Genomic DNA, 16,256 nt, shown 5'->3' on the forward strand with positions numbered 1-16,256 from the left:
GTCTCTCACCCATGTCAACGTCTTTTGAAAAGCCATAGGCAATGTGAGCATAGGTAGTTGCATGCTGAGAAAGGCCTGCCCTTTTTCAAATTGTGCTCAAAGGTGTACCTACCGTAGCTTGCCCAACCTACATCCAAGCCGAGAAGCTAGCAAGGAGGAGGAGGAGGACACTCTTATTGCAGCATATTGTAATCTGCATGGATGGGAGCGAGAGAGAGAGAGTTTTGTGCGAGTCCTTTCCTTATATAGAGACCAATGAGTAGGATCCAAATTCCCACTAGTTGGGATTTAAAATGAATTGGAGGGTGCCTACTTAATGTATACTTAATGGCTTCAAAAAAAAAAAAAATCACTACCTACATATTGCAAGGACACTCTAAAGAGAAGGAAAGGCCGAAGAGAAAATAAAGGAGAAGAGAAACACAAATGTACCATAGTGCACTAGACCACCTCTTTATATGGATTCAAAAAGTTTTTTGACTTTCCAATTTCATGTGTCTTTTCATTTCCTAAACTCACCCTTCACTTATGCATTTAGGATGTTTTGAAAGGATTTTTAATTTTTGAGATTGGGGGGCCTTAATGACTTCAAAAAATATATATTCACCACCTATACAGTGCAAGGACACTCTAAAGAGAAGAAAACACTAAAGGAAAATAAGCAAAAGAAAAGCACAAATGTATAGATGTGCACTCGACCATCTCTTCTTTATATGGACCTAAAAAGTCTTTTAACTTTCCATTTTCATGGTCTTTCCATTTCTTAAACTCACCCTTCACTTATGCACTTAAGATGTTTTGAAAGGTTTTTAATTTTTTCGAGATTGGGGAGACCTACTTGCTGAAGTCTGTATTATAATCAAGCCTTGGGTTGAGTTTATAACCTAACCTTGAGCTGAGTTGAGATTGGACATCTCAGGCAGTTCCACCATTGGGTCATCGACTCATCAAGTTCTCAGTTTACTGACTTGATCCGATGGTTGAGACTGCCCATGATCCGTGATGCACAATCTCAGCCATTGATCCTCATTCAACAATTTAACACCCCCCCTGACAAATATTGTGTATAGTTAGCGCGATTTCTCTAAGTCGTACCTTCTGTCTTTGTCTGCAACGCGGGAGGTGAAAAATGGCGATGAACATTCAGAGTAAGCTCCTTCTCTCGTGAAATGCCTGCAATGTAAGGAAAGCACGGGGTCTTTCCGCCTTAAGCTTGTGATTTTGTGTGTTCTCTGATTGTCTACTGTTGTGCGTTGTTGTGCGCGGGGGGTTGCTTCTACATCTATGCCATGCAGCGTAAGTCCTCAGGCCATATATCTTTGCGGGTTGTACTTGACATGCCATGCATATGTAATATCTGTTCTGTCTCCGCAGGCTTGCTGGTCTAGCTCTCATGTTCTCTGTTGGTGCTCTCATGCAAGTTCTGGTTAGTTTCTCTTGCATCTTCACATCAAACGTGTTCATATCCAGAACTTAGAAGGAACAATTTTGCCATAGGGTGTGTATGTTTTCATAGAACAAAAAATTTGATCTCTTTGATTGTTCATTTTTCATGTCTAGTATGCTTGAATCCTTTTGAGCCAAGTGAAGACTGTTAAAAGGATGTAGTCTTATGTGAATCCACAATTTTTTCAACAAATGAAGGATCATGGGGTGGTATGTTGGCTATGAACTTGTATGAGCACTTATTGATTTGTGGATGGTATAATAATCAAGGGAACATCAAACCTATTAAGAACTCAAAGAGCTTCTCATGGGATGCTTGACTTCTATCCTAAAGTTGCATTCAGACAGGGCAAAATAGGAAGCTGTAAAGACATAAGATGCTAGAAGTTTATGACGTGGCTGGCCGACGGGTCCTAAACCCTTTAAAAATAAAGCCTTGCGAATTCCTTACTGACGTGGCTAGCCGTACGGATTCTTGAAAAATGCGGAGCTACTGACGTGGCCAGCCGTACTTAGGGGTGCTCTGTTTTTGGACCCCCTTGTAATCATTTACAAGCAGAGCCAAGGCCTCTTCTGTGGCAGATTAGCTTGGGAGCACTGCAAAGAAAGGATCCTTAAGACATTGTACCTTGTGAAGCATCAATAATAAAGAAATACCAAAAGGGTCACCAATCTTTGTCACAAAGTGATGACGTGGCATGGTGCAAGGACAAAAGGGGGCTTAAACCCTAGCAAAAGAGGCAGAAGAGGTTTTACTAACGTATAGGACTCTTCCAAGTGACCCAGAAGGGGAGTTAGATTTAAAAACCTAACCCAAAAGTTGTCCAACTTATGGTACACCAATCGAGGGGCCTAAAACTTCAAATATAAAAGCTAGAACAAAGATTTGCGTAGCCAGTTGATGACGTGGTAGGCTATATGGACGCTTGCGATTTGCGCCATGAATTGTGATGACAGCTATTGATGTGGCACACGGTACGGATAGCCCATGGGGAGCTAGCTTTTGAGACTCCAGATGATTTTAGGACTTGTGCTTCATGTAATTGCTTTTGGGCAAGGCTAAGGGCCTTCTAAAGAGTGCTAGAGACTCTTCTTCTGGTTGATTAGCCTAGAGCTTGCCAGAGAGAGGACTTTACTTGTAGCACACATGGATTCAGTCGACGAATCTCACCACAAGAAAGTGTCGGACTCAATCACTTGGGCGACGAAGAAACCAACGGGGATTCCAATGGAAGCCGCTTCTTTTTCAAAGAGGAGCTTATGAAAGAATTGAGATGCAGCGTCAGCAGCTGGTCGACAATTGTGCTCGACAGATGTTACGGAACTCCAAGGATCCCCAGTACGTGAAATTCTTGACAAAGCATCCACTTGACGAGGTGCACTCCTGATGGCATGCCACCATCCATTCACCTCTCAAGCTGGCTCTAAAGAAGCAACCTACATTGGCGGGATCTAGACGGAGAGTGTACTCAGAGGATGGCACGCCTATGAAAACGGAAGGGTAAGGAGTGGCTTTGTCCAAAGCTAAGTATGCGATACTATGGAATTTTTGTCAAAGGTGGCAGCGGAAGATGCAATGAAGACAAGAACTGGCTCGCGCTCCGGTGGACACCTCGACTCCGATCTAAAACACCTGCAATGCCAAATACATGAACAAGGCAACATGTGGAGAAGAGAGATCATTGAGGTAGAAAGAGACAGGACATCTAAGAATGAGAGAGAGGGAGAGATGCTCTGTATACTGATAACAAGTTGCTCATACAAGTGACCAAGGATGCCATGCTTCATATGGAGTCATAGACTGCAAAGCTTTCGTAGGACATGTGTTTAAGTACATAAGTAGCACACATGATGGCCTCAAGCCAAAAATGAATGTGGCAAAGCTTGACTTTTGACCATAGCCATCTCCGTAAGCAACCTGTTTTCCTTTCAGCAACATCATTTTGTTGAGGTGTATACGGCACTGTGCAATGGTGTTTTATCCCACGACTAGCTAGAAATGCATTAAACTCATGAGACATATACTCCCCCCTCGATTTGAACGGAGGGTGTCTATAGTACATTTAGAGACATTTTGAGCCATAGCCAAAAATTGCTTGAAGCACATAAACACTTTGGACTTAGCTTTAAGTGGATACCCCCATGCATGCCTGGAGTAGTCATCAATGAAAGTCACGAAGTACAGGTAATTTCCCAAGGACGGAGTCTGCATGGGCCCACAAACATCACTATGCACAAGCTACAACCTGCATCTAGCCCTAACTGAACCATTCTTTGGAAACTTCGATCGTGCATCTTACCCAAAATACACCTTTCACAAACATGCTTCACAGGTGCTTCAAGAGGTGGCAAGTAGAACCCTAAAGTCTGTCGAGTATATCATTGATCCTCGTAATGTGGAAGTTTGTTATGGTTCATTGTTTCTTTATTTTGGCCTCCGCTAACTCTGTAAAGTGGCCGGTTTGATGGTGTGCTACCCGTAAATCAATCATGAGATCTTCAGGACGTGAAGGAGGCAACTCGTCTGGTACGCCCTCAGAGAAACAATCAACCTATGTTTGCAAACAATCTTGTCGTTTCTTTTCGAGGTCAAACTAACTCGACCTTCAATGGTCATCGAGTAAAAAGAAACTGGATTTCATCAAGTGGGACGGACTCGCCTTTCAGTTTTTCCGTCAAGTACAATCTCTTTGTCACGAGGACGTGGCAATTACTAACTTGAGTTGTTGGTTTCTTTCCGATGATTTTTGTTTAATTTTTGGGACCCTCTTTTTGAAGTTGCAAATGGTAGGACATTGTATAACCAGTGTGAAACGGTCGATGGTCGCGAGTTTCACCCGCAGTCGGGAAGGGCAGGTCACCACGAGCTGGTTGGGCTAATCGGCACTGGAATCCGAGCAGTAAAAGGGTGTCTAGTTCAGTTGAAAGTCATTTAGGTCCCTCGCGACACTTATAAGTTGGTGGGTACTAGGGAATTAACTCAAAAGAGGCAAACTTGACACATGGCGGCTCCAGATGCATCTGCGATATTTGCATGAAGAGGGGGCGTCCAAATTGAGAGAGGGGGCTGATTTGACTTGCAGTGTGTGCTACAGTGTGTGAGTAGTGGGTGTAGGTGCTCACAGCTTTAATGGAAAGCTTGCCTTCTCCCTTGCTCTATGTAGCGTGACGATTTGCTCTCGCACATCTCTCTCTCCCCTTTGCACATATGGTAATGCCCCTCTAGTTGGGCTTCTCAGATGACCATGTACAATTCTGGGGGTTTTATGCGTGTTTGCCAAGGCAAGAGCCTTCCGTATAGGAACGAGATTAGCTAATTGCTAATCCCCTTCAACTACGCGCAGTTCCATCGTGAAGGAATGCGAAAACGGAGAGTTTTCTCGCGTGAAAACTTGTCCGATTTGAAAGGGAATCGTCCCATTGCGTGCGGGAGCACCTCAGACACGCGCAAGGGTGCTCGCTCCGCTCAAAATGGTCCAAAACAGAGAATTACAGCCTGCTGTGTTTTTCTGCAGGTTTAGGGTTTCACACCTAAACTATTGCCAGGGGAGCCTCGAAAAGGCCTTGGGATGCGTGTACAGGGCAATAGGAACCTAACAGTGGCAAACCAGAAAATTACAGATGCTGAAATTGACCTGCAGCTCACTGGAAAGCTTCCATACCGCAAGGGAAAGTGTCCTTGACGTGTACTTTTGACCTACAAGGATATTTGCGCCGTTATGTTGGCGACATTGGGTCAAAAACCTGCAATTACAGCCATGGACAGGTTTGGCCAGCTTTGTGAGGGTTAGGTGCCAGTGTTCGGATCGTTTATTTGCCAAGGGAGCCTCGGGAAAGTATTGGGTGCTTGTACAAGACAATTTAGAGAGATTTCCCGCGAGGAATCTCGTCTAATTCAAGGGGCAAGTGACCCTACATGTGTGAGAGCTCCAAGGCTACCCAGAAAAGTGATCGGCACGCGGATCGGAGCGCAAAACAGAGAATTTAGCGAGCTGCAATTTCTTGCCAGGTTTTGCAAAGAGCTCTAAAGTGCGTGGAAAGTCTATGTTTGCTTGGGATTTTGTCCGTGGAGACTTCTACTGTGGTTATGTTGCCGAAATCGGATTGGAGTAGAGGAATTTCAGCGCGATAAAAGTGGAACAGCTTGTAGAAGTTTACAAGTTTTTCTCAAGTATAATGAGAATAAAGAAATACTGAAAGGGGCGCCAGTCTTTGGGGCCAACAGGGTGTCGTTGTCTACTTGGTAGCGCTCTAGCTGCCAGCAGGCCGTGGTTTGTCTTGAAGTGTTGAACTCCAGTCACAGGCTTATTCGTGAAGTTCCTTTGTGTCATAAAGTTAAAGTAAAGAGTTTCGGGTGAAAGCCTACGTACACCGCCCCACGGGCCGGTTTCACTCTTTGCCCTTGTCATTCGTCAAAGTCACTTTCTTAGCTCGATAGTCAACCACCGCGTGGTTCTTGTAGTACCAAGGGATTCCTCAGAGGACATCACACCCTTCCAAAGACATGATATAATAGTCCTTGAGCTCTAAACACCCTTGACATTGCCAATGATCGATGTAATGGCAACATCCCGTCCGGGTGCCGCTAGAATTGCCTGTAACAACTTTGGACACTCCAAGTCAAGATTCTACCGCGACATAGCAGAGATTCACTTCAAAACAGTTCACAGTTTACAATTGATTCAACACGGCCCGGCGGAGTTCCGTGCCTAGAGATATTGGCCCCAAAGATTGGCGCCCTCTTTTTGTATTAATCTGAGTTCAAAGTACAAGAGAGTGCGAGGGTTCTCACTCTCAGACTCTGCGTCCAGATGCTCTGAGTTGTGAAGGCCCTGCCCACCTATTTATTTGTTACAAGGGATGCCCAAGAGCATAGCCCCAAAGCTGCCAACTTTTAAAAGCCACTTAAAATAAAGCAACTAATTCCAAAAGCTTCTCAATCTTGCGTAGAATTCAGCCAGCCCAAAAAGCTCGAATTCCATACAACTTGGCCGCTTTTTAGGACGCAAATCGCGGAGATCCGTACGGCATGCCACGTCACCAATCCGCCGCATTTCACCGATTCTGCCACGTCAGCCTATCTCCGCAATTCACGGGCTGCCAGCCGGGGGGTGTGTGTGTACTCTGCTGCCCCATGTCCAGGGCCATGCCACGTCACCTATGTGTGACATACCCATTTCTTGAAAGCATTGTAATCGCCCTCGATTACCCCTGCAAAACAGACAGAGGCTATAAATTGTCTTAGCACAAACATTGACTGTTAGTACCGACGCACTAGGAACAACACTCTAGCACATGTACCAATCGACAATCACATCACAGGACCTAACAGGACATCACATGACAAATCACATTCAAAAATCATTCCAATCTCAAACCATGATTAATCGGCAACATATTTAGCAATCGTATCTAGATCCAGTCGGGATCTCTCATTAACTAATCCTTAATGCAATCATGTCTATAGAGATTATCAGACCAAAATGCTACAGTCATTTCGTCTATTAGTTCCAGTTCAGAGTCATACAACAGAATACTGTCCGCTCAACAGTATTCCTGAAACCCAAAGGGACATCAATGACTACATCAAATCAAGGTATCAGGGCAATCTATCGACAAAGGAGCGGAGTGACTCCCCTCTTGTGCATACCCGTTACACTAGATTCACCCATGCTGAAATTGGGGTTCTATCGGAGTAGACTGTGCTAAACCGAATGCTTCAAGGTAAAGGTTCACAATCTTAGGAGTATCTGTCAGGTCCTCCTCCATCCACTTCGCATCCAATGGGGGATAGTTCTTGAATTTAACCAAGAACCGCCTTATCGCTTTACCTTTTATCTTTCTATCTTTATGTGCCAATATCTGTTCTGGAACGAGTATCTCCTCGTTTTCCTTCACTTCAGGTTGCTCATCTGGCTCCCCATCATCGGGCACATCGCCTTTAAAAGGCTTCAGGAGACTCGCATGAAAAGCATTGTGAATCCTCCATGTATCGGGCAGCTTCAGTCTAAAGGAGACATCATTTATCTTTTTTTTTTAATCTGGAAAGGTCTATAGTATCTCATGCTAAGCTTTGGAAAAAGCCGCTCCTTTCCCTTTTTCTTTCTCAGGCCTGCCTTCTCAAAACGTAAGAGCACCCAATCGCTCTCCTTTAATTTCAAATCGCGACGATGTCGATCTGCTGCCTTTTTGTGTCTTTCCTGATATTTCTGTAAAGCCTCCCGGACCTTGTCAAAAGCTGCGTCCAAGTCCCTCGTATACTGAATCTTAGCTTTCATGCTTAAGAAGGGTGGAACCTTCGGAGCACCTTCAACAATCTCAAATGGTGCCTTCCCCGTCGAAGAATGAATCGTGTTATTGTAGGCAAATTCCACCAAGGGCAAATACTTTTCCCATTGAGACTTCTGATCCAAGATGTAAGACTTCAATAAATCCAGTACGACTGAATTTGCAATCTCCGATTGCCCATCTGTCTGTGGGTGGAAAGATGACGAGAAGTGCAACCGTGTGCCAATGTTCTCCCAAATAGCCTTCCAAAACAAACTCGTGAATCGAGGATCTCTGTCAAAGACAATTATCTCAGGCATGCCATGTAATCTGAATATCTGGGCAATGAACAGTCTCGCTAAGTTATCTGGCTTGATTGTTTTCTTCACTGGAATGAAATGAGCTTGCTTGCTAAATCTGCCAATAACAGTCCAAATACCATCGTGCCCACTCTGTGTCTTCGAGGGATCAAAAATGAAATCCATTGCGATACTTTCCCAGGGGCGGGTGGGAATGGGTAAAGGTTGTATAAATCCTTGTGCTTTATGCCTGTCAAACTTGACCTTTTGGCATACCAAGCAACTGCATACAAAATCGTCCACATCCTTCTTGAGTCTCGGCCAATAGAAGTATTTTTCCACACCTTTCAAGGCGGTATCAATGCCGCGGTGATCCGTAAACGGTGGACAGTGGCGTTCAGTTAGAACCTTTTCCCTCAACGGCTCTATAACGCACAACATCATTTTCTTCATCAAGTAGCCATCCCGAATGGAATATCCCGCTACTACCTCCCCATCCTATATTCGATTGAATATATCTGCAAAATCTGTATTTGTGGCATACTGATTGACCATATCCTCGAAGCTTCTATGGTGTATCGCGGAAATAGCCAGAACCAACGTCTTCCGGACAAAGCATCTGCCACCAAGTTCTTCTGTCCCTGCACATGGACAATCTGGAAGTGAAACTGTGACAAAATGTTCGCCCACCGCATCTGCTTTTCCGATAGCTGCTTCTGTGACAAGAAGTAGTGTAAACACCGATGATCTTTGAAGACCGTAAAATCGGCTCCGAGTAGGTAATGTTGCCATTGAGTGAGAGCATGGATAACCGCCAAAAGCTCTTTCTCATATATATGTGTTGTCAATTCCGGCCTTGAAAACAATTGGCTCTCATAGGCAATGACATGGCCTTCTTGCATTAAGATCGCACCCAAACTACGACCACGAGCATCACAATATACTTCGAATGACTTCTGCAAATCCGGCAAAGTCAAAACTGGTCTTGTAGTCAATTTCTCTTTCAATGTCTGAAAGGCAATCACCTTTCTGTGGGTCCCCACGAGAAAGGGACTCCTTTCTGTGTCAAGATATGCAAGGGGAAGCAACCTCTACAAACTTTCTAATGAACCACCGATAGTAAGAACATAAGCCCAAGAAGCTTCTAACTTCATGGGCATTCTTCAAATCGGGCCAATCACGAATAGTCTCAATCTTGGCCGGGTCCATCTACACTCCTGCTGCTGAGACGATGCGTCCAAAAAGCGTATCTCTGGTAGGAAAACTTCACTCTTCTTTGCATTAATCACCAACTTGTGATCTCGCAATGCCTGAAAAACTTGTAGCAGATGGTCTCTATGTTCTGCCTCATCCTTGGAGAAGACAATAATGTCATCAAAGAAAGTGCCCACAAAAGATCTGTACTCTCTAAAAATCCTGTCCATCGTTGGGTTAAAGGTCGCTGGAGCATTGGTAAGGCCAAAAGGCATCACCAAAAACTCGAATAAACCGAAGGTCGTCTGAAAAGCTGTCTTGTAGACATCTCCCGTGGTGATTCGGATCTGATGATATCCGCTCTTCAAATCGATCCTGCTGAAACAAGAGGATCCCTATAGTCGGTCTAGAATATCATCAATCCTAGGAATCGGAAATCTGTTGTTCTTGATGGTGATTTTGTTGAGAGCTCTATAATCAATGCACATTCTCCAAGATCCGTCTTTCTTCAAAACCAACAACACTGGAGAGCAGTAAGGTGAAGTATAAGACCCTTTTCCAAGAGGCCTTTCACTTCGTTCATAATCTCTTCATTCTAGGCTCGGCTCACACAATAAGGTGGCCGGTTCGGTGGTGTGCTTCCAAGTATCAAATCAATGGTATGATCCTCAAGACGAGCTGGTGGCAACTCGCTTGGCAGACCCTCCGAAAAGCAATCGGCATGAGTGTGGAGAAAATCTTGGCATTTTTTTCCTAGGTCAGACATATTTGTCCTATGTTCATTATTCAACTCATTATTCAACTCCCAGGAGAACATCACAACCTTACAAGGGCATTATGTAGAAGTCCTCGTGTCCCAAATACCTCTGACAATGCAACCGAAGTTTGCCAATGATAGGTGTAATGGCCACGTCCTTGCCGGGTGCCGCTATAACTGCCTTTGACTGTGGTCCCATCCGATCGGGTGTAATCTAGAGCCGCGTCGCCAATTCAGGTGAAATGAAGTCTGCCTTGGCTCCTCCATCAAAGAAAATCAGGGCTTCTTGGTCTTTCACTTTGCCCCAAGCTCGGCAAAGTTCTGTACTTTCATCAATCGTGCTTGGATCAGTACCCATGCAATCTGGAACCAGTCCTGCTTTCATCTTGCCTTTTTGTCCATGTTCCTCAGCTGCTTTCAAACTCTTTGGCCTTTCTTCATCTTGTTCTTTCCGTGCCTTTTTAGGGCACTTCGCAGAGATGTGCCCATGTTCCCTGCATCCAAAACACTTCCCCTCTTTGATGTAGTTGGCTCTCTCCCAAAGAGTTATCCGGGGTCGTGCATCCTTGTCTTTCTGTTCTTGGGGGCTCTTCTTCTTTCTACTTTCATTTTTAGAAGTCTGTTCGGTTCTCTACGTCATGATCTCATCTGTGGGGTAAGTTAGACTGCCTGAATGTATAGCAAAGCCCCGTTTCGCATGACTTATCAGTTCTTGAATAGCATCTGACTTTTGTTCTAAGCAATGATCTCGGATCTCTGTAGGAAGTCCGCAACTAAACCGCTCAATTTGTTCTTTAAACGAGATCTTCTTAAATGAAGAAGCGGGTAGAAAAGAGCTCCAAAATCTCTCGCAATATGCGTCCAAAGTATCTTTCTTGGTCATCCTCATCTGGAGATGATTCCAAGCAGTTCGTATGTCTCGTTCGTACTCCCAAGTCAACCAAGAAGAAATAAAAAGCCTTTAATTTCAGTCATTTAAATGGCACTTTCTTCTTCAATAGAAGAGTGGACCACCATGTTCGAGCATTTCCATTGAAGTAAGAGGTAGCCCTCCGAATCTTGGAGTGCTTTGAGTAATGCCCTCCAGAGAAAGCCATATCAAACTGTTGTATGAAGGCCAAAGCCCTCGAAGCTGAAGGAGTACGAGCGGAAGTGCGACGCGAGAGAGAGTGCGAGAAGAAGAGCACGACGATATGGTGAACTCGCTCTCCTGTAATGTGTAGAGCATAGTGAGTTCTTATTAGGTTTTTACAAAAGAATATGTGTACATACCTGGCGGCCTGTCCACTTACCTGGGCGACCACATTGGGCTTTATACCCCAACAACCTCCCACTTAAAGTCCAATGTGGTACTTTAAGTGTGAGAGAAGCTACTATACAAGCTAATATACAAGAGATGTAGAGAAGTGATGTACTACCCTACACCTAACTGCTTGCGAAAATGCGCAAAGCTCTCTGAGGGAAGTCCTTTTGTAAGTAGATCAACAGGATTTTCTGTGGTGTGAACTTTGACAAGCTGAAGTTGCTTATCCTCGAGCATTTCCCTGATGAAATGATACTTCACATCCACATGCTTTGTCTTTGAGTGATAAACTGGATTGCGAGCCAATTGTATAGCACTTTGACTATCACAATATAACACAGGCATCTCTTCTTTGATTCCCAAATCTGTTACTAGTCGATTAAGCCAAATTGATTCTTTGCATGCCTCTGATGCTGCAACATATTCAGCCTCTGTAGTAGACTGAGTAACACAATCTTGTAATCTAGAACGCCATGATACTGCTCCACCAGCCAATGTAAAGACATACCCTGACGTAGACCTTCGGTTGTCTAAGTCACCTGCATAATCTGAGTCTGTAAAACCCTTTCCACTTAGCTCCTGACTCCCATAGCATATACGCATACTCTTTGTAGCTTTCAGGTATCTCAATATTCCTTTCACTGCCTCCCAATGTTTCTTGCCTGGGTTTGACATGTATCGACTTACTACTCCCACTGCAAATGCAATGTTTGGGCGAGTAGCAATCATTGCATACATCAAACTACCCACTGCAGACGCATATGGAATCTTATCCATTTCAGTCCGTTCTTCCTCAGACACAGGACAATCTTGTTTGCTAAGTTTCACATATGGTGGCAATGGAACACTCGGTGCCTTTCCCTTGTCCATATTGAAACGTTGCAAAACCTTGTCAATATACTCTGTTTGAGATAACCAAATCAACTTCTTTGATCTGTCTCTCTCAATGCGCATACCAAGTATATGACTTGCCTCACCCATGTCTTTCATGTCAAACGATTTTGCCATCTTTGACTTCAAAGCTGAAATTTCTTCCAAGTGCTTGCCAGCAATCAACATGTCATCCACATACAAAATAAGGATCAACCAACTACCATCCTTAGCCTTCTTTGTATATAGACAGTGATCGAACTCACTATGTTTGTAGCCTTGAGAAAGCATAAACTTGTGGAATTTATGGTACCATGCCCTCGGTGATTGTTTTAAGCCATAAAGACTCTTTAACAACTGGCATACCCAATCTTCCTTGCCTTTCTCAACAAACCCTTTGGGCTGCTGCATGTAAATTTCCACATCTAAATCACCATGCAAGAACGCTGTCTTGACATCCATTTGGTGCAACACCAAATCTAATATGGCAACCAATGCAAGAAAGCATCTCAATGTAGTCATCTTGACCACCGGAGAGAAGACTTCCTCAAAGTCAATGCCTTGTTCTTGCTTAAAGCCCTTGGCAACAAGCCTTGCTTTGTACTTTAGCTGACTATCATGAGCGGTGATCTTATACCTGTAAACCCATTTACAAGGTAGAGCCTTTTTGCCCTGTGGTAATTTAACTAGCTTCCATGTCTTGTTTTTATGCAGAGCTGTCATCTCTGACTGCATGGCCAATTGCCAATTCCCGGAGTCCGTCATTTGCACTGCTTCCTTGTAACATGAAGGCTCATTGCAATCAGTCAACATGACATAGTTCATAGATGGAGCAAACCTATCAGGAGGTCGCGTGACACGTCCAGATCTACGCACAACAGGTGGCTCAGGCTCAGCCACAACCTGTGGTTCCACTCTATCCTGTCCTTGCTCCTCTTGAGCCCTGACATTTTGGCTTGCACGTGCAGGTCCATCTTCTTGGAAGATAACTCTTCTAATCTCCTCAACCCTCTCTGGTTTAGAATGATATTTGGATTCATTAAAGTGAACATCATTGCTGCGGACAACCTTTCTGGATTCGGGGTCCCAAAGTCTGTACCCCATCTCACCAGAATTACCATAGCCTAGAAAGATGCACTTTCTACTCTTTGGCTCAAGTTTGTTCCTAAATTCCTTTGGAACGTGAGTATATGCCTCACAGCCAAAGACTCTGAGATGCTTGTATGAGGGCATTTTGCCTGACCATACCATCTCTGGCACTGAATCCTTCTGCAAAACCTTGCTAGGAGATCTATTTACAAGATGAACAACTGTTGATACAGCTTCAGCCCAAAACCCATTTGGCAGCTGTGCATTAGACAACATACTTCTGACCTTCTCTTGTATGGTCCTATTCATCCTCTCAGCAACACCATTTTGAGGAGGATTGTAAGGAGCAGTAAGTTCACATTTTATACCTTTTGACTCACAAAAGTCCTGAAAGGCCTTTGAAACATACTCTCCACCATTGTCAGTGCGTAAGCATTTAAGCTTCTTGCCACTCTGATTCTCCACAAGTGTCACAAACGTTTTGAAAACACTAAACGCTTCATCCTTGTGCTTGAGAAAGTAAACCCATACTTTCCTCGAGTAATCATCTATAAATGTCATAAAGTAAGAAGCTCCCCCTAGAGATAGGTTAGGCATAGGTCCACACAAATCACTATGAACAAGTGCCAACTGTGTATCTCTTCTACTGCTTCTATGCTTATGTGGCTGCTGCGTTTGCTTACTATACAGACAATGTTCACAGAATTCAAAATCATTAAATGAAAAGCCAGGCAAATAACCAGAACGAGACAAGATTTCCATTCCCTTCTTGGACATATGTCCTAACCGGCTATGCCACAAAGAAACGTTCCGCTGCTCGGTTACATTGATTACATTTTTAGAGACATTTGATACATAAATCATGTAAAGTCCTCTAGACTTTACTCCACGTGCTACTGTCATAGAACCCTTGGATATCTTCCACATGTTCTGTCCAAAAATGGTGACGTAGCCAGCATCATCAAGTAAACCTGTGCTGATCAAGCTCTTTGTAATTGCGGGAACATGTCTCACATTCTTCAGCATGAAAGAAGAGCCATTCTGAAACTTCAATTGAACATCTCCAACACCTAAGATCTCACATGTCTGCCCATTGCCTAGCCGAACATGATCTTTAGTGGTCACATAAGAGGTAAACCACTCCTTGTTTGGAGACACATGAAGTGATGCCCCTGAGTCTATAATCCAGTCACTCAGTGCATTTTTATCAGATGCTGTAAGAAGAGCTGAGTCCATTGTATTCTTCAAGAAGTAGATGTCTCTTGACATTAGACTGTCATCCTCTGCAACAGTGTTTGTCACATTTATTTCTTGAATCTTCACTGAGGACTTGTTCTTCTCACCATGGTCTTCAGCTTTCTCTTTGCCTTTTTCTGCTTTCCATTCTATGCAGTCTCTTTTCATGTGACCCTTCTTGCCACAATGGTAGCATTCTATGTCACTCTTGCCTTTAGCACTGCAGGACTTGCTACGAGACTGATTCCTCTTTCCACCTTTGTACTTTTCTTTGGTCCTTCCCCTGACAACTAAGGCTGTTCCTTTGCCTTTGTCCATTGTCTTTCTGTTGGTTTCTTCAGTAAGCAGACTTCCTTCTAGACCTGCTATGTTCAAACCATCTGGAGGTGCAGAATTACTCAAATGTGCGAAAAGTGTCCCAACTTTCCGGCAATGTGATCAACAGGAACATAGCTCTAATAGGTTCATCAAACTTGACACCTTGAGCTGACAACTGACTGTAGATGGTGTTGAATTCATTCAGATGATTGGACATAGGGGTCCCTTTTTTCATCTTCAAGTCAACAAGCTTCTTAAGCCAGTATACCTGTGAAGCTGCACTCTGCTTCTTATAAAGATCACCCAGCTTTAACCATGCTTGATAAGCCGACATCTCGTCTGCTACATTGAAGTAAACGCTTTCTGCCAAAGTCAGCATAATGGTAGAAAGTGCCAATTCATCCATTTCGCTCCATTCATCTTCATCCATATCTTCTGGTTTTATCCCCTTGAGCTTTATAGGTTTTATCTGCTTCTTTTGTACCAACACGTGCCAAATCTGCTGCTTCCACAATGGGAAATTGGTTCCATCCAACTTCTTGATATTGTAAAGAGCAGTGTCCTGTGATCCAGCCATAGCTACGCTTCACAGTGGTTTACTTTCCTCGGAAAAATTCGGCAGAGTTTCCCCTGTAAACTGACCTCTGAACCAATATCAACCTATCAAATGAACCAAGAAAGCTTTAGATTTTGCATAAATTTCAGCAGAGTCTCCTTTGTAAAATGGCTCTGGTGTACTAAAAAACAGAACAAAAAACAGCTCAAAAAACACTCTCTCTCTGACACTATAAGCTGCGGGTAAACCTGTCCTGCACCTGTACTGTCTCTGACTGTCCTGTCACTGTCCTGTAAGCATAGACTGCGACAATGCCTCAACGGCAATAAAGCAAAGATGCAATCCCAACTGTCTAACTCACAGTCAATACATCCTAGCTGCCTATCTAAGGGTGCTCGAGGGATCGCTCCAAGACCTGTATCACCGAAAGGATCTCAACATTCGAGAATCCCCCAGCTCAATAAAACCTCACTCGACCCTCAACAAAGGCTGCAGTAAATCTGACAGTACATAGACTTCCCACAAAGTCATACATCCACAAATTTCCCACTGTATGCTGTAACCGCTGCGGCGATTGTTTGCTGCGTGAGTCACAGCCAGCAAACCCTCAACAGACATACATCATCTCTGACAATACATCCATGTGGAAGTACCTGCAATGTCAGGATGAAATCTGGAATATCAAGCAGCAAACACAAGCTACCTGATGAACTAGTGGATGTCGCCTACAGTCTGTGTGTAGATGCGCCCGTGTCGTATGTGACACGCCTCCAAGAACTGTGAGCCGTCCTTCGATGTGTAGACAGCCACAAATCAACACTCTGGGAGTGTCGATATCCTCAACACCTGCAGTCGTAGGCCGAAAACCCCAAATTTGCAGAGTCAGATCTGCACCCGTTGAGACCACGTAGTCGAAAATGG

At 44.0% G+C, this 16,256-nt stretch overlaps 1 protein-coding gene across 3 annotated transcripts in view; it reads left to right on the forward strand.

Annotated features, from left to right (window-relative positions):
* Nucleotides 1-1,003: 1,003 nt before the first annotated feature.
* LOC147449636 (Vacuolar protein sorting 55 (VPS55) family protein) overlaps nt 1,004-16,256 on the forward strand; it is a 49,087-nt gene continuing 33,834 nt past the window's right edge. Inside the window, exons 1-2 of one of the 3 annotated variants that reach the window (XM_086522037.1) lie at nt 1,004-1,148; nt 1,375-1,426. In XM_086522037.1, coding sequence (XP_086378163.1) covers nt 1,394-1,426 — 33 coding nt within the window. In that variant the 5' untranslated portion in view covers nt 1,004-1,148; nt 1,375-1,393. Of the gene's footprint in view, nt 1,149-1,172; nt 1,297-1,374; nt 1,427-16,256 lie in introns of those variants that run through there. The other 2 variants (XM_086522039.1, XM_086522036.1) reach the window with 2 other exon arrangements.

The sequence above is a fragment of the Adiantum capillus-veneris genome, chromosome 10, assembly GCF_014529385.1.
Source record: "Adiantum capillus-veneris isolate H3 chromosome 10, ASM1452938v2, whole genome shotgun sequence".
Classification (NCBI taxonomy): domain Eukaryota; kingdom Viridiplantae; phylum Streptophyta; class Polypodiopsida; order Polypodiales; family Pteridaceae; genus Adiantum; species Adiantum capillus-veneris.